The sequence below is a fragment of the Lagopus muta genome, chromosome 1 (genome assembly GCF_023343835.1).
Source record: "Lagopus muta isolate bLagMut1 chromosome 1, bLagMut1 primary, whole genome shotgun sequence".
NCBI lineage: Eukaryota > Metazoa > Chordata > Aves > Galliformes > Phasianidae > Lagopus > Lagopus muta.
The window spans coordinates 47,107,692-47,125,071 of record NC_064433.1 but is presented as its reverse complement, the minus strand read 5'-3'; the positions used below and the strand labels follow the sequence as shown (position 1 = coordinate 47,125,071).

The window sequence follows — 17,380 nt, the reverse complement described above, 5'->3', positions numbered from 1 at the left end:
CAGGCAGTGGCTCGGCGGTCATGGGTGGGGCAGGGCGGGTTGCGCGGGGAGCGTGGTGTTCGGGAGCGGCCGTCGTCGTCTGTGGGATCCCGCTGTCTGCTTCGCTGCCGCCTCGCCCCTCCTGGCTGCTGAAGGAACGGCAGGAGCGGGAGTTGGTCTTATCCATAGGTGATACGTGCAATTGGTAACGGGGGGCATTGGACCAGCTTCGGGGAACTTCCCCTCAGTGAGCTGCAGGGAAGGGCAGGGCAGTGTGAGGGGAGGGAAGCTGTCCCGTCCTCAGAGCTGCCTCACTGGGTAACGATCTGCACTTCCTCGTGGTGAATTGGGGGAAGATGGTGCTGCAAAGAAGGCCGCTGTCTGGCGGCATCAGCCCCAGCATCTTGTGGGAATGGGTTATCCGACAGGGACAGGGCAGGAGGTGGGGTGCCACAATTTGAGGTTAGCAAGAGATCAGGGTTTAGTCAGAGCCTACAGACAGCATTCCTCAGGCAGAAGCCATCACTTCCCACTGTAAAACGCACCGCAGTGCTCGTGCATTCCCTTCGCTGTACCCAGCACGACCCCCCATTGCGTTGCAGCCGCCGATGGAGGCAGCGGGTGGTTGCGGTGAGCTCTGTGAAAGAGCACGGCCCGCTCCCCAGGCGCAGCCGCACGAGGTGGAGCTCCACGCCGCACGCAGACGCCTGGCACAGGCCCAGCACCGCGCAGTGCTGGCGGGACTCTTCAGCAGCCTGCAAGAGACTGTGCTATCCCAGTCAGACAGCCCGGCCTCCAAGGTGCGGGGCGATGACTGCCTTTCTCCTATCTGTTGCTGTCATAGAATGGCTTGAGGAAAGGATCTCAAAGATCGCTTGTTTTCACCTCCCTGCTGTGGGCAGAGCTGCCACCCCTCGGGTTAGGCTGCCCATGGCCTCATCCAAGCTGCCCTTGGGCGCCTTTAGGGATGGGGCATTCTGTCATAGACATGCATTTCAGTTTATCTGTTGGGATCCCAAGGGGTGCCAGCATGTACATAATTTCAGTCTGGGCAGATTTCCTGGATTCCTTCTGCTTTGCAGCTGCCAGCTCACCATGAGCAACTTGCTTAGTAGTCTGTGTCATGGGTTTATCATGTGGCTTGCCTGTGCTTTTCGTACGGAATTTTTGTAGTTTCTTCTTAGCCGTGTTTTGGATGTAAATCAAGGGATCCTATGATTCAATGACCTTGATTTCACAGCGTTTTGGTAGGAAATTGAGAGGAGTGAGTTTAGGGACAGATCAAGTTAGAAGGAAGGCAGTAATTCATTCAGCATATAAGGTACATTCTGTATCCAATAGACTGAGAGAATAAGATGGGGAGGGAACGCTTGTTCCTCCTGGCCTCTACTAAAATAAGAAACTATTTCTTTTAAAAAAAGAAAAAGAAATAAACAAAAATACTACTAAAAAGTTGCATAGTATCCTGCTGAAGGTAGGGGAATGACCATCAGGATTTTTCAGCTCTGCCACCAACTCATTTAGATTGGTCACTTTCACTTTTTCAGAGAGCATAGTGGCTTTACAGGATCATATTTGTAAAGTGCCTTGAGATTCTAAGCATGCAAAGTGCTGCTGTCTGGGGCTGAGGCCCTTATCCCCCATGAAGTTCAAGGTAAGAATTCAGTTTGCCATACTCTGAAGGAGATGCAAATGTTAAGCTGAAGTCCCCACAACCTCAGAACTAAGGCTAAACAGATACTTGTTTTGTCTCCTCTGACTGGACTGTCTTAATGTACCAATTCTTTGAACTACTCTTTGATAGTATCATGTGCCTAAGACATGACTTTGGAGGTGAGGTCCTAACTGCGTAAGTTTACTCCTAATTCTAGTGCTTAGTGCCTTGCTAAAGTATCTGGTGTGAAAGCTCTGCCAGAGGGACCTCCTGTCTGAGCTGCCTGGGCGGTCCCACTGATCCTATAAATCTAGGAGCAATTTTTAGATGGGTGTGTTGAAAGGTACTGGCCATATGTTCTTCGTTATGCTGCAATGAAGGAATGATCTACAGTGCTTGTTATTCCAGCTGACATCAGTGCAGCTGGAGCAGAACATGGCAAGGGCTTCTAGCAAAATTCTCAGGAGAGGTGAATTATAAAGTCTTACACCTAAAGCTGGTAGACATCCAAGAGGACATGTTACAGCATGGTGTTTCTGGACATGCTCCAAGAAGATAATGATCCAAACAAGAGCAGTTGCTGGTAAAAGATGTGACTTAAGTAGCAAATGGCTGTGTGACTAGGCATTATGTACATGTATTGTACAATATATTTATATTTCAGAGTATTTATCTTCTGTATTTAACTTTGCTCTTAGATCTTTCTCCTCTTCATAAGGCTACAGGTAGATGGTGAAACATCACAGTCGTTTTCTCAGACACATGGAGATAACTGAGGGTCAAAATGAAGGAAAGAAATGAAGAAAGCAACTGAGTTGAAACATGAATTCAGTCAGAGCAGAGAGCAATCAGTTCTGTTTTCTTTTTGTGTTTAGTATCAGGTTTTGCGTAAGGCTAAGAAATATATCCAGGAGCTGGAGCAAACCTTGAGTTCTTTGCTGAAGATGAAAGGTACTGTATGCAAGTATTTGCCTCAGACAGTTTGTTAAGTAGAGGCAGGTAGATGCGTGGCTGCTTCCATTAAGCATTAGACTTTAATGGGGCTTCATTTGTAGCACAAGTGTTGTCAACCCAGTAAGTGCTGTCCCTCAGATCCACAGCCATTCCCAGCCCTCCATGGCAGAGGAAGGACACAACTAACTTCTGCTGCCCCCAGCTGCAGGCAGGGTCCCCGCCTACCCCTGCACAGGCTGCATGCATAGGCTTGGAGGAACAGGTGTGCTCCTTCCAGCCCCAGCACAGTATCAATCAGAGCTGTTACACACCCTGCACTCCTCATCAAGCACAGCCAGAGCTGGAACTTCAGAGCTGCAGGCTTTGGTCTGAGTTAGAGGAAGAAAAGGAGAGAGAATCTGTTGAGAGTTTCCTCACAAAAGTATGGTAAATGGAAGCCTTTAGTTAAGAATCTAGGCCCATAGGAACAGGTAAGAGATGCTGTGGTTTGTTTTTGTCAGTTTTGCTTTCAGCTTGGCAGGATGTGGTCATGCACTCCAGGCCCTCACCAGCATGCCTGCTGCTCTCTGGTGCTGCTCACTCTCTCTGGTGACAACAAGAAGGATTGGGGACAGATGGGTAGAGCTTTTGGACATATTTTTATGTCCCTTCACATATCCAGAACATGGTGTGCTAGAAAAGGCATTGCTGTTTGTGCAACTTGCAGTTCCAGTGTTTTGTATCAATTACAGATCACAATGCTTAAAACAAAAAAAAGTCCTCTGAAACCACATATTTGGGTAACCCATAAAAGGCAACCATAGGTAGGAGGAGACATTTGGAAGAGAAATCTGAAGGCTTCACAAGCAGTGGGGTGGCTGAAAAGAGTTTTGAAGTAAATTTCCCTTCATATTTACTTGCATATATGTAAAATTCATACCACTGCTGAATCACAGGGTGGGTTGTCCAGGGTTTTTATGTACATTACATGACAATTATGAGATGTTGTATTGACCAGTGCTTGTTCTTGTTGGGACTTTTGATTTGCTGATTGTTTTCACCATCGGTTCTCTCACACCAATGTTAAAAGGAGGACATCTGAGTTCCTCAACAATCAGAAGCTCCCAGTAGTGGTAGTGATATAGGAGAGGCAGAGGTGTTGCATCTCACATGGCTTTTGCCTAATGAAGAGTTGTGGCTCTTGAAGGACCAGTTGTCAGATTATTCTGCTTGATTGGGACTGAGGATGAGATGGAAGCCAAAGGCCCCACCAGTGTGACAGTTGCCTTTCTGCCAACAACAGAGTCTTTCAGCCTGGAGGATGGGAACCCGTCCAGCCTGGAGGAAGTCAGGGAAGAATATGTCAAGAGGCACTTCAGCAATCACAGGTAAGGGCTTAAACCAATCAAGGGAAGATGATAATACTTTGCATTTTCTTCCATCCCAGTGCCTCTTAGCCTCTTTGTCTTTGTTACTGAACTTCCAAGCAGAGGCCTTTCATCATGACGAAAAGATGAAGAGGTTTCTTGTGGACCCCTGTAATCTCACACAGCGTATGAACAGTGTTTGTATTTCCTTTGCCTCCTATGCAGCTCACCACAGACTTCTTATTTGCCTGCAGAGCAAAAAGATGGGGGAAAAGCTTGCTGGGAAGAATGGCCCTGGACCCTGGAGTGACCATGACAAAGACATTATTAATCCAGTTAAGAAGTTGTTCATGTGGCTTTTTTTTTTTTCTGTGTGTTGTTTTCAGCACTGCGTCGGCCTCAGAAGCTGTGAGTGAGAGTGATTCTGCCGTCTGGTATTTGATGCAAGAATGTGAAAACCAAACAATGGAAGAGGACGGAAAGCCAGGATTTATCCAGTACCCAGAGACTTCATCCCCAGATCTGGTGGAATTTGAACGGTAGGTGCACCCCAAGTTGTCTTCAGGTTTTTTTTTAACCTATTTGCATTAACACTGCGTCCAGTCAGTGCTGTAAATGGAGCCTTGCAAAAGCCTTGTACCAGAAACTTTGACCCTGCTGGTGACGAAGCTGGAGCTGTGTCTGGCACACAAATGGAATCCCAGCATGGTATCAGCCCCCAGTTCCCCCTCAAACTCTCAAGAAAGAGAAACAAAAATTGTTTCAAGTGTGTCAGTCCCTGTGTGGACGTGCTTTACTGCTGTCCAGTGGCTTGTAGAGTGAGCTGCAACACGCCTGTAGTGGTTCAACTGGCAAGTGGTTTTTAACCCAGATGGAATGGGAGTTTATTCGAGCAGCATGGCTTACCCAGGTGTTTGCTCCTGTGTGCTTGTGGTATCAGTATCATTATCAAGTTCTATCTTCACGATGGGACTGAGCTTGAGGAGCACAGGAATTGCTGCACCAGATGAAACCTGCCAGTGGCTAGCTGTACGTGTTCCAGTTCCAGGGGAGCTGCAGAACTGCAGGTGGGTAGATGTAGGCAGATTATTTCCCCCTGCAAGTGATGATTGTCCTGCCTGGTATTGGTATGAGAATCTGGGACACTGTTGTCCCTTCCAGAGATGGATGTTTAGCTCCTAGCACCTTGGAGTACTTGTTTGTAAGATCAGAGCAGCGTAGGACTGGAAGAAACGAGGGAAAATAATGCAGTACTCAACCTGCAGTGGTCTGCAGAATAGCACTAGTCTGGAAGGCATCAGAAAGTACTCCTCCATATGACTGAAACACAGAGAGAGAGAGAGGAAGGGAACATAAGTGCTTATGAGTGTGCTACAGCCAGAAGGTGCAGGTCTGTAACCCTCTTTAGGATGAGCCAAGTGCCTGACACAGCTGCTAAAAATCGGAGACCGTTGCTTTCCTCTCAGTGGTCCATGTATTTTAATCTAGGATTTTAATGGTAAATTTTCTATTTTTTCAAAGTTATTGGTATCTTAAAACTGAGCGTTTATCACATTCTTGCCTCTGCTCTCAAATGGCACTAGCATGTACTACAGGGCTCATAGATGGCAATCATCCCAGACTTAAAAATACAGTGTGGGGGAAGCCACGGCTATAGCTGGTATCCTCCAGAGCTTCACAGCCATAAGTGTAAATGCAGTAAAAACGCAGACAATTTTTTTTTTAATTATTATTATTTTTTGCTTTGAACTGATGTTTTTTAATAATTTTCCCCGGGACTATTGAGGTTTTTCATCAAAACGAGACCTCAGCTCTGCCAGCAGGTGGCAGCAGCCTACTGCTACTGTGCCTGCTTTTGCTCCTGTGAGATTTGGAGGTGATTGTGGTAAGGTATCATTTGAAAGACCTTGAAATGTGCTGACTGAGGATTTTCTGGAGGAAGTAATCCCTGCTTCATCAAAGCCTGCACAATAGGGCCATAAACACCTGTATTTCCCCTTCTTCACTGATGAGGTGGACCACAGCCTTTGCAGTGCTGCATGGACTCTTGGCATTTACCCTGCAGTTTTATTGCAGCCTGCAGTTGAACTGTAGCTAATTCTTGTTACAAAACCATCAGTGGTAATGGGCATGAAACAGCAGGGAGTCTTTGGTAAACAACAGCTTCTCAGTGATAAGTCTAATCATGTTATTTGGGCAGCATCGGAAATGCACTGAGCTTCTACAGAGAGCTACAGTGATGAGACTACCCAGTATTCCAAATGTGCAAATGTGCAAAATGTAGTCGTCTCCTTCCAGCTGGGAAGGAAATTGTTGACTCATGGTTTGTTCAAACTCAGTTTCTTTAGCAAAGCAGTCTAGTGATGATTCATTCTGTTAGAGAAACTCCAGATCCTTCATTCAGAGCTGGATGTTCAGAATTGTTGGTGAGTGCAATAGCTGACCTAACAATGCTTGCCTCCCTTACAATATTTTTGTGTCCAGCAACGGCAGAAAAACTTCACAGCATGGAAATGGGAGTTTAAACATGTTTGTGTTTGCATGTGGGGTCATTTTAAAATTTTCAATACTGGTTTACTAAAACAAACAGTTGTAAAAAGATGCAGTACTTTTTGGTTAATTTCTCGTGCAGCAGTTTGGTTAGCCAGGAAATGTGCTTAATTGGGACGTCTTCCAAGGAAACATTCTGAGCCCAGTCAAACTGAGAAACAAGGACTGCTCTTTATGCTCTTCCTTTTTACTCCTTCGGACATGTTCTTTCATCTGAGGAGCTCTAATCAGTTAATAAACATAAAATAACCTTCAGTGCTACTTTCTAAAGTAGACATTATTGTTCCTGGCTCACTGTGCCACGCAGTACTAACAGAAGAGGCAAGCTCTTCCTGTGTTTGCATCTTCAGCTTGAAATTGCAGCATTAATGTTGAATTGCTAGTTTCACTGCAGAACTCAGTTCACTCACAGAACTCAGTCTTGGCAATGCAGTCCCTCAGATGTAGGAACTGAGTTCCTATATTCACACTAATCAGAGTTTCCAAGCCCCTGCCTTCCTATCTGCATGTATAGTACCTAGTACATCAAGGTATGACCTCAGCCAAGTGTTTTTAGAGCACTGCAATGCCAGAAGTATAAAAAGTGACTCGCAGTGCAAGAGCCTCGGGATACAAAGGCAGGTATGCCAAATTTTATGAAAAGCCAGCGTGAGGTTTGCCTGTGTGATGAGTATGGCCTGCAGCAGCCTGGAGCTCCTATTCTGAGGCCGCCCTTCTGAGGCTGTGGCTGAAGCCTGCCCTTTGCAGATGAAATTTTGGCATAGCAGAGTTGCTGAACTTTTCTGGTGGTTTTGGGCAATGTTCAGTAATTGTATGAGGTCTCTGAGGGAGAAGTCAGTGAAGTAGTTTTGAATCACTGCTACTCCCTCCTCCCCTGTTGATGGCAGCAATTATATCACAGTCTTTCTAGATAATAACTAGAACTGTTCAGCATAGCTGCTTTATTAGAGAAGACTACTGAGGTGTCAGTTCAATTGGTTAGCAACAAGCCTTGCACAATAGTTGCTTATCTGCAAAGATCAATCACAGTTCCACAATTCTGAGGTAATGCTAATTATATCCTTAGCTTACCTTCCAAATACCAAGCAGTCCTTCCAGCCCAGGAAAGTTTCCTCAGCAGTTGTGCTGAGCTCAGGGTGGATCAGCACCTCTCCAGGAGCAGAACTCCAAGGGGCTCAGTTTCTCAGCCCAGTAATGTACAGCGTCTGTTACCACCCACAGTGCAGTGCTTTGCAAAGGTTCCTTGCAGCTGTAGGTCTTCCAAAGCCAACAAAACTGCGTCTTGTGCAAGGGCAAAGGTCATATTCATCACATACTTTGCAATGGCAACTCCGCATTGACCATGGCCTAGGCCATGACCAAATCAAATGGTCAGTAGAACTATGGCAGTTCTGTCATCGGATGCCTTGTCCCTCCACACTGACTGACAGCAGTTGGATGGCTTGCTCTTCAGATGCTCCTTGTCTTTTCAGGTACCTGTATTTTTATAAGCACACAGTAGACCTACTGAGAGAGCATGGAATTGTTTCTGCTGAGGAGGTACCTCTCCCTGTGGTCTCCACGGCTATTTCACACCTCTGGCAAGAGCTTTCTGAAGAAAGGAGAGACAGCATCTTGCAGTACTGCAGCCAGAGAGATTTCCACCTGGGTCCTACGGATGCTTGCCAAGAGCCTGCATGCGCTGATGGCGATGTGAGAGACAGTGGAGGTAACAGTGAGGAAGCCAGTGGCTCCTTGGTCTCCACGCCAGAGGAAGTAAGTGCTCAACAACACATATCCTCTGCCCCTAAAGTTCCAGTCCTCCAGTTGCTAACTGGCTCTGCAGCTTTTAATTAGAGAACATGCAGTAGTTTTAATTAAGTTTTCCCAAGACCACTCGAATGGAAAAGTGGAAACAGCAAACAACCTGTGAGTAAATGTCTTGAATTCTCTCTCGGTAAGATAGACAGCAAGCTGTAGGAGCACCGTGGCAGCAATCCTGGCATTTCTCTGTTGAGCTGTGGATTCCTGTGCTAAGTAACAGTTAAATTAGCTCTAACTTGCTGTGGGGTGGGGAACAAGAACAAGGGTTGTCCAGCTGCTGTCTTCTGCGAGTCTTCCATGCAGGACAGATTATCTATATCCAGAAGAGATGCCCAGATTCCTAAAACCTGTGTGTTTTTGCCTGGTTGCTTGTTTTTTAATTTGTTGGGTTTTGATTTTTACTTGTTTTTGTTTGATTGTTTGTTTGTTTTTAGTAATCAGAGCACTTAGTAGCAAAGATAAAGTATTTGTAGAGACCAGTTCCAGCGATACAGGGCTGATGACTGCCTATTCCGTGCATTTCTGCAGAGCCAAGAATTCAGTGACTGCGTAGATGGGAGCATCTGAAAAAAGAGATTAAATAACAGCCAACTCTCCATAAATTGTTCCTGATGAAGCAGTGATTGCTTAAGCAACTGGCTGTTCAGAGAAGTGTACAGTGTTATTAGTTGCGAGGGAAGGTCAGAGGTTCACTTTTAGCAGATTGTAAATTGCATTTACAAGCTCCTTTTTGAGTCACAGGACAATTAGCAATTCAGTCCACTGACCTGCTTAGGAAGTGTCGTGGGGACGTTGCATGTACAGTACTTTCTGGCACAGAAGATGTGTGAAGAGCATGAACTAATGAGATCAGTGGTCTGTCACATGGAGAATCCGAACTCCTTTGTAAGACGAGTCATATACTGGAATCAGATTTGTGGAGGATGGCTGGTACAGCTGAGATCTCCAGCCATAAACAACACAACGGCCAAAGTCAAGTCTGGAAAGCACTGTTAAATTCATGTATTTACTGATGCTCTGGGAGATGTAAGTCTAATTCTTGGAGGCTGAAAAACAGGGAATAGAATAATCTTGTGTTTGGAGTTACGAAAATCTCTCCTCCTTGTTCCTTTATTTGCAAAACCCTGTAGATTTCTGCAGAAGGAAACATTAGCTGTTAAATGGAAAGAAAAAAATATTGTACTTCTTATTATTTCATTATTAAAAACTGTGCCCTAGGTAAAACTCTTTAAATGGCTGGATATGCTGACATCCAAAATGTTTTCTGTGACAGGTAATGTTTGAAGACGCGTTTGATGTTGCTGCTGGTTTCCTTGAAACAAATGAGACACAGGGATTGTCCAGCCAGAGGTAAATTTTAGCATCCTACCCTTTTGCTAGATAGAGTAACTCAATAGCTGACAGTCACTGCTCCCCAACAAGTTTGCTGTAGAGAAAGTCAGTACCGAGCATTCTCTTTTGTGCCTAACTTTTAGTCAGTAGATAAAATAGTAGCATACAGCAGTTGTGCTCACTGTAGTATTACCTTTTAAGGTGGATGAATGAAATGAGGAATAGGCATTTACAACAGTACCAGGAAGATTAGCTTACAGGAGTGCCCAGTAGCTTTGAGATAACCAGGCACTCCTAGTAAGTGATTCTTCATGGAAAGTCTAGGAAGAGTCCTGGATTCTGGATAAATAGATAAACTCGTCCAATTTTTTTCTCTATTCTGCATAGCTTTCTGTCTTTCCAAATTACAAGATTTCTAATGTTCTCCTTTTTTCTCTCTCTCACTTACAAGGTCTGTGATGACCATAAGGCACTTCCTGGACAATTAACTATACTCTCACTTAATGAGACAAAAATAATCTCTTTTTTTTTTTCTTTAACATCATCTCTCTTAATCTTCTTCAAGTACCCTAATTTCATCAGTAAGAGATGATCAAGCTGAAGTGTGGTTGGCTTGAGCAGAAAGATCAAAGAAACACGAGGGGGAATGGTTTTAAACTGAGACAGGGGAGGTTTAGGTTAGAGATGAGGAGGAAGTTTTTCACCCAGAGGGTGGTGATGCACTGGAACAGGTTGCCCAAGGAGGCTGTGGATGCCCCATCCCTGGAGGCATTCAAGGCCAGGCTGGATGTGGCTCTGGGCAGCCTGGTCTGCTGGTTGGAGACCCTGCACATAGCAGGGGGTTGAAACTAGATGATCTTTGTGGTGCTTTTCAACCCAGGCCATTCTGTGATTCTGTGATTCTCTGCAGGTCAGATCACAATTATCTAAGAAAGAACATGTCAAAATAGCACTGCTTTTGATTTTTCCAGTAGACTAAAGAAAGAAAAGGTTTCTCTTCAAGAACAAAATCACTTTCTGATTCATCTCTTACATATTCTTCCTGCTTAGTCTTGCTTAGATTATTTTTTTTCTCTTTCCAAATAGTGTTTTAATTTTATTTTTTTTAATCCAGCTGCTTATTTTTCCATATTTAGAGAGTTCTTTAATGTGAATCTTTTCTTCTTCACTGTAATTCCACACTGCACTTACAGAACAGCATGAACAGAAATAAGATTGCTCTGGCTGTTCATCAGAATATGTTTGTATTGTAAAGCTTAACAAAACATGTATCTATTAAATTCCATTTATTAGGTCATAGCTGCTGTTTGTTTTTGAAACAAGGAAAAGCAAACTTTGTTAACACTGCAAATGTATTGGCATCATCTTTGCAGTCTGGTTTAAGCTCCACATTAGATTAATATTTCAGTAGTCAGCGTTTTTCATGTGCCCTTCTTTTTTCCTATCACCCTGTGCTTTGTAGTTCAGGACAGAGGTGTGGTGCAGAACTTTGTAAGGTCCCAGGGAGAGCATAGAGGTGAGGTCCAGAGTGAGTATCTGACCTTAGTACCAAAGTTACCGATCACCTGAGTACAAATTTGCCAGTAAACAGCTGATGTGTGATTTTGTGACCAAAAACTTTACAAAAGAAGGCAAAGTTGCTTCTTGGAACAACCCTACAAAATACACTTTTGCTCTCCATTATGATGCATGTGTACCTTTCCCTAGAACAGTGCTATCACAGCTGTAGTGTATTAGTGGATCTCTGTTGTGGTAGTGGTTCCTTATACTGGAGTTCTCAGTTCTTAGATATCTTTCTGCACTTGTTAGACAGCATTTCCTCATTACACCCCCACTCCTTCCTGTCTTTTTCACCTATTGTCTTTCTTGTCAGATTTGTCATGGAAACAATTTAAGTATTCTATAATTTGTAAGTAAAATGTGAAGGAGAGAAAGTAAGGAGGAGGAGGAAAAGAGGGAAGAGGAAATTAAATATAATTTCTTGTTCCATTTTCAGTTCTTCATTTACAAGCGGCATTTCTGAAAATCCAGAGGATGACCACAGACTTTATCTGCAGATCACTGACTTCCTAAAAAGCCTTTTCTTTGCTAATACACACTTCTGCCAGGTAAGCTTTCCAAAGGGTTCCTTACAGAAGGAGCAGTGTATTTCTGTCACTGTCAGAAAGAGTTTTCCCTTGCTTCAGATCATGGCGTCCAGAATCATTAAAACAAGACCTTGGGGCTTATTGCTTTAGATTTCATTCTGCAGGTCCATAACCCACCCTTGGCCTCTTGATTCTGAACACAGTGGGACTACCCTGTGCTTTATCTTGGTGCCAGCTTCCCTACCCTGAGCCTTTGTTTGGCAAGCCTTGAGAGTAGAGTAATTATGCTCTTGAAAGAGAACAGCTCTTAAAAGAGAGCAGCTGCTGTGCTGTGTCTTAACATCAGCCTACTGGTGCAGATTCGCTGAGCCAGAAATCATTGTGTTTGCAGTGTTAGTCCTCCTGTTCTTGTCCTCTTGCCAAGAGGGTGTCTGAGAACTTGCACATGGATATAGGACTGAAAAGGAGAGATCACTAAGCAAGAAGATGTTTATTTTGGCTCAGATTGTGCCTCTGCAGTGGCCACTGTTTCTCTATGTTCTGCTGTCACCTCGCTTCCACCCGGTCTGTTACTTGAGCAGATCGTCCTTTAAAGAAAATGGAATATTTGTGGTGAGGGATGGTTGAGACACCAACCAAACAAAACCCAAAACAACACCACAAAGAACCAGAAACCAGTGTTGCACCACTGTCTAAATCTATGGCGAAACGATTTCTGCACGTCACTTGGTTCCTACAATCTCCTGGAGACCTTAGCACTAAAGGAGGTGCTGGGAATGACAGCAGGCATAGCAAAAGCTATTAAACAGGAGCTATTAGAGTAGGACTCTTCAGCAGAAATGTCTGGGGGTGACATGAGAAAATTTGGATCCTAAATGACTTGGATTTGGTACACAGAATGATGATCCATTGCCTCTTAACAGCAGAACTAGACAGCACCCAATGAAATGAACAAACAGTATATTAAGAATTTGCAGATTACCAGAGTTAACTCCCCAGGGATGAGTCCATTGAGGGTTAATAAATCTGGACAAAGATCCAGATATAATTTCATACGCAGAACACCCTCACAGCACAGTGTGCCAGAATGAAGGAGCATGTATTAGGGAGACAGAGCACATTGCATGCAAAATGCTTGCACTTTTTGTTTAAACATCTACTCCTGGTCATTGTCAGAGACCAAGCACTGATTTACACAGCCATTTGGTCTGTAAATAACTGTTCTGCATAAAACCAGGGCTCTTTCTGTGTTCATATAAATGACTGTGAAATGAAGATGCCTAGAAAAGAAAGAATGACATAATGCAAGGTGCATGTTTTCCAGCTGTGAATGGCTAAGTGCTGCTTTTGCCCTCTGCTTGGTGCTGTATCACTGTGTACGAGCCCAAGCCCATCTTACAGCTCTCACATACAGTGGTGTTGGTGGTAGTGAAATGCTGCAAATTGGAAGCTGAGCACTTCTTTTATTCAGGATCTTTGAATTGTCTGTGATAAGACAATAAAAAGGGAGTGTGAGCAGAATTCACCCAGACTAAATTGTACTGATAATCTGTTTTGGTTTAGATAACTGTGGTACAGCACATCTAGAGTCCTGCCAAGAGCAAAGAAAATTTGACTGACAAATTTTGGGTTTTGAGAGCAGAAATTCAGCTGTACTTCTGAGCAAATAGTTTGGAGACAGTTATGGAAGTTCAGCTGAGTGTGTCTAGGAGATGTTCCAGCTAGCTTGAAACACTACCTCAGGCAACAGCAGAGCTCAGCGTAGGCTACACAACTTAACCCAGACAGTGGGTTACTCTGTGCACTGAAGACTCCTGGACTTGTCTTGAATAGGAGACCTTCTTGTTTACTTTGTATGTGTAACCAAATCCCTGCAGACCACTCTCTCGATGCAGTATTGATACAGGTACATTTGCCCAAGAGTTTGGGCAGTGCTGGTGGTGTAATTATCCCAAAGGGTAAGTGGTGTCCTGATGCACCGTGCACACACGTGGTAGATGATGATATGGAGGCAAGCAGCAGGTACTGTACTTAGAGGCAGGGCCACCAGTGCGTGCCTGACTGATGTGTGAAAGGCAGCCTCTGTCCCTTCCATCTGCAGAGCTGGGGAGGTAACAGATTTTCTTGTGGTCATTACATGCCAGTTCCATGTTAATGCCATTTGAGATTAACTGTACAAAGCACTGTTGTAGGATTGTGTACATTTGCTTCACAGTCTACAGACGCAAACGCTTCTGCATCCTGGACTTTGATTGCTCAAAGCCACTTATGCTCTGTAAGATGGTCAAGAAAACTATTTCCCTCTGTTGCTAAAAGAGCAGCAAAGCCTGAAGACAGTGTAAGTTACAGGCTCAAGGAAGCTCGCATGTCCTCAGAGCTTGTTATTTGATGTGCTTGCTACCATGGTCTAAATGATGTAGATGGAGGTAGGATGAAGGCCTGTGATGTTAGATTAGTTGAGAATCTGAGACATTCTTCATCAGGCACCACAAACAATTGACTGAGAGGTGCTGGTTGCTGATGCAGAGCAGAAGCAGGGCTCATGGCACTTTGAACACAGTCAACTCTTGTGGTTTTTAACCTTACCTGGCTTTGGGATGGTTTCAGGAAGAAGATCTTCAGTTCGATTATGAGACTGTAATGCTGAGGTGCACGGAGACCTTTGATGACGAAGATTTATAAGTAGTATCCCTGTATGCCAATGTTTTGCCAAGCATCACTGGATACAGCAGGCATGTGAAGAGACTGTGCCTCTTCCAGAGGAACACCTCTCCAATCAGAATGGGGAGACAATGTGTTGTGGTTTGTTATTGTTGACTTCCCTTTCCTCATCAGTGCTTCATAACTTAGCAGTTGAGTAATTTATACTTTTAAATGTTCCAGGTTTAAAATATTTATAAAACCTAAAGGAAGAAATATTTTTCTCTCTGACTTTTTAATGCTGAACCTCATTTCACAAATACACTGAAGCAATTCAATGACCTTGCCTAATGTGAGCTGTGGAAGAGATGCAGAGAGCACATGGCAACCTACGCACTCCAGACTGCTACCTACAAAGCTCACAGCGTGCCTCCCAACATCCTGGCAGTGATTCCTTTCCTCTACAGTTCTTTAGCCAGGGCTGGAAACAACAGAGGAATTTCTTCACAGAGAGTGACGTGAGGACATTCCATATCTATGAGGACAACTGTAGTGGCCACGCACTCCCGAATCGCTCAGAGAGATGCAGATACAATCACAAACTGTGGATTATTTTTGTAAAGTGTGTAAAGTTGAAAGAGAACCAAGCCCCCTGTGCTGTTCTGCTGCATCTTGTTCTTTGATGAGTAGTACTGCTCAGATGGTGTCTTGAAATTAAAAATGCATTGAAGTTAAAACAGATCATTGACATCTGTGAGCTGTCATTAGCGGCTTTCTGCAGACTCAGCCAGTGTTCTGGCAGTGGTTATACTGAGGTCTCCTTCTTCCTACTTCCCCTCTCAATTTAAAGTACCATGCATATATTGCTCTGGAGGGCCTGGGTTTTGGAACACGTGCTACTTGAAACGTGTACAGGTTTTTCAGGGGATCTGAGGCCAAATCATTCTTTCCTAAAGGAAAGAATACAAGAGACAAATGTGAAAATGAAATTTGCATGAGATGTCCTGTGTGCCCTTTCTTACCATTCTGTAGTTCTGTGGAAAAATGTGTTAGTTTTTCTCAGTGTGGAATCTACTTTTTACAGCTTAAAGTATCCCTTTCTGATCTTACAGCTTGCTGCCATCTCCAGTTCCATTTGCCACATGACATTTGGTCAGTTTTGTTACAAAAACAAGCCTTTCGCTTTTCCACCTCAATTACTGCATCAGTTGAGGTCATACTTGGCAAATCTGTAGGAGAGCCATGTGAGCAGATAACACTGACGGATTAACAACCTTATTTTTATTAGCTCTCAATCCCCATGCTTTGAAGACCAGTCCAGGACAGAATTAAGCAGCAGAAATACTGCATTTTTAATCGACTTTCAGCCTGTCATGTACCAGAGGAGGCAGTTCTAGGTGGTCACCATGGTATGTAGATGCATTCCCTTGATCATCACGTGGGAGAGATTTTGATGCTTCACCAGGAGAATTTTAGGCTTGAACACAAACATGATCAACAGGTGCGTTCAGGTAGCGTGAAGGTAAGAAATAACTATTCCAAAAGGTAGCAAGCATTGTGGGAGGCATTTATGTCATTATGAAGAGGATGAGGAACACATTACTTTGGTTCCTCCTGTGGCATGACCAGTTTGCAGGATGCAAGCCTGTGTGACGTGGGAAGGCAGCCTTCTCGAGCAGAGCCAGCGCCACCCAGCCAGAGACTGAGCTGCCCTGGTGTGCAAAGGCTGCTCTGCCTTGGCAGGGAAGCAGCCTTAATTCCTGAGCATAGTATTGCTGTGTGTGCACTGGCACCACATTGTTCAGTGCTCGGTGGTTGGTCTTGAAACTTCTTATGAAAAAGCCTGGAAAAGGCCAGCAGGCTGCTGGGGCAGAGCAGTGGGAAGGAGAAGGAGCTTGAGGCAGAAAGGCAGCATGGAGGAAGCAATGGCAAACCTGAAAGCAGCCGTGGAAGTGAGGCCGTTGTGGAGGCAGACCTGGCCGAACTGGACAGAATGAGACCAGGTGCATTACAGCTGTGCTGTAGCACAGCAGCTTCTAACACACAGTCTGATCCAGCAGTTGGCAGCCCTGCCCACAGCAAGGGAGTCAGAACTGGATGATTGTTGAAGTCCCTTCCAACCCAAGCCCAGTTCACATCTTGTTAGAAAGCTATGAAAATGAGCTGGTCCAGAGCCAGTGTCACTAGGTACGAGCATGTATCCCTCACCAACTCTCTCCAGAAAGAACAGGAGGACTTTCTGCCTGCACTTTGGCAGTTCACTATGTGCACCTCTGTAAGCTGCAAGCAGGATCACCCCACACTGCCTGACTTCAGCACGCTTTGAGGAGTAAACAGGAGCAAAGGGTTACACGGGTGGCAGGCAGCTTGCTGTTCCCACGCAGTCCAGAAAAGCCTTCAGGTGTTCCGTTTTGCACCTGAGGATCCCTTGATCTTTCACTTATCAAGGAGCAAATAAACAGAAGCTGCATCCTGTGGTGCAAAGTTAAAGCTGTTTCCAGAACTCAAGTGGCCGTATGCAGCCAGCGGGGAGTGGTAATACTGCAGCCTCACCCCGCCTACTTCATTTTAGAATTTAGACACGTCCCTCTGAGTTAAAAAAACAAACAGGCATATAACAAACACACCAAAGGAGAAATTTCAAAGGGCAGTTAATAGCCTGAGCTTGAAATGGGGACAGAAATAGCTTCTGAGAAATGCCTCGAGCCTCAGCAGCACCAGACACAGCATGCAGTCTGTGCCGCCTGGGCTTTGCTGTGCTGCAATAAAGGACGGGCCCTACTCATGCTGTGCCCCAGGGAGCTGGGGGAGGAGGGTGCAGACATGGCAGCAGGGTGGAAGTGCAAGATGTGGTCATGGTGTCTCATTCATCAGCTGCCATCCTGTTGCCATTAAACCATTCCTGCAGCATATGCTGGATCTGGCCAGCAGCAGGCTGACAGGACATGGGGACAGGGTGATGCAGATTAACTTACGCTTTCTCACATATGCTATGACACAAGTAAGTCTGAGAGTGATGTGTAAGACCAGGGCTT

The 17,380-nt window shown here is 44.7% G+C and overlaps 1 protein-coding gene across 6 annotated transcripts; it reads left to right on the top strand.

Moving 5' to 3' along the window:
* Positions 1–37: 37 nt before the first annotated feature.
* STRA8 (stimulated by retinoic acid 8) lies at positions 38–15,402 on the top strand. 6 transcript variants are annotated; one of them, XM_048939394.1, is made up of 9 exons: positions 38–168; positions 582–779; positions 2,509–2,584; positions 3,774–3,954; positions 4,320–4,472; positions 7,956–8,238; positions 9,560–9,636; positions 11,615–11,726; positions 14,313–15,402. In XM_048939394.1, the coding sequence occupies exons 2-9, from the start codon at positions 588–590 to the stop codon at positions 14,385–14,387; spliced, it is 1,149 nt and encodes a 382-aa protein (XP_048795351.1). In that variant the 5' UTR covers positions 38–168; positions 582–587; the 3' UTR covers positions 14,388–15,402. The 6 variants fall into 6 exon arrangements, with proteins under 6 accessions (XP_048795351.1, XP_048795344.1, XP_048795358.1 ...); XM_048939387.1 differs by having other exon boundaries at positions 38–184; XM_048939401.1 differs by having other exon boundaries at positions 38–184; positions 3,870–3,954; positions 14,313–15,401.
* Positions 15,403–17,380: the final 1,978 nt, after the last annotated feature.

Bases quoted from the DNA above. Each gene is read 5' to 3' on its own strand.
- STRA8 (XM_048939394.1), top strand. From the start codon at position 588: ATGGAGGCAGCGGGTGGTTGCGGTGAGCTCTGTGAAAGAGCACGGCCC. The intron at 780-2,508 runs GTGCGGGGCGAT...TTTTGTGTTTAG, and splicing joins CAGACAGCCCGGCCTCCAAG to TATCAGGTTTTGCGTAAGGC. The intron at 9,637-11,614 runs GTAAATTTTAGC...TTCCATTTTCAG, and splicing joins CAGGGATTGTCCAGCCAGAG to TTCTTCATTTACAAGCGGCA.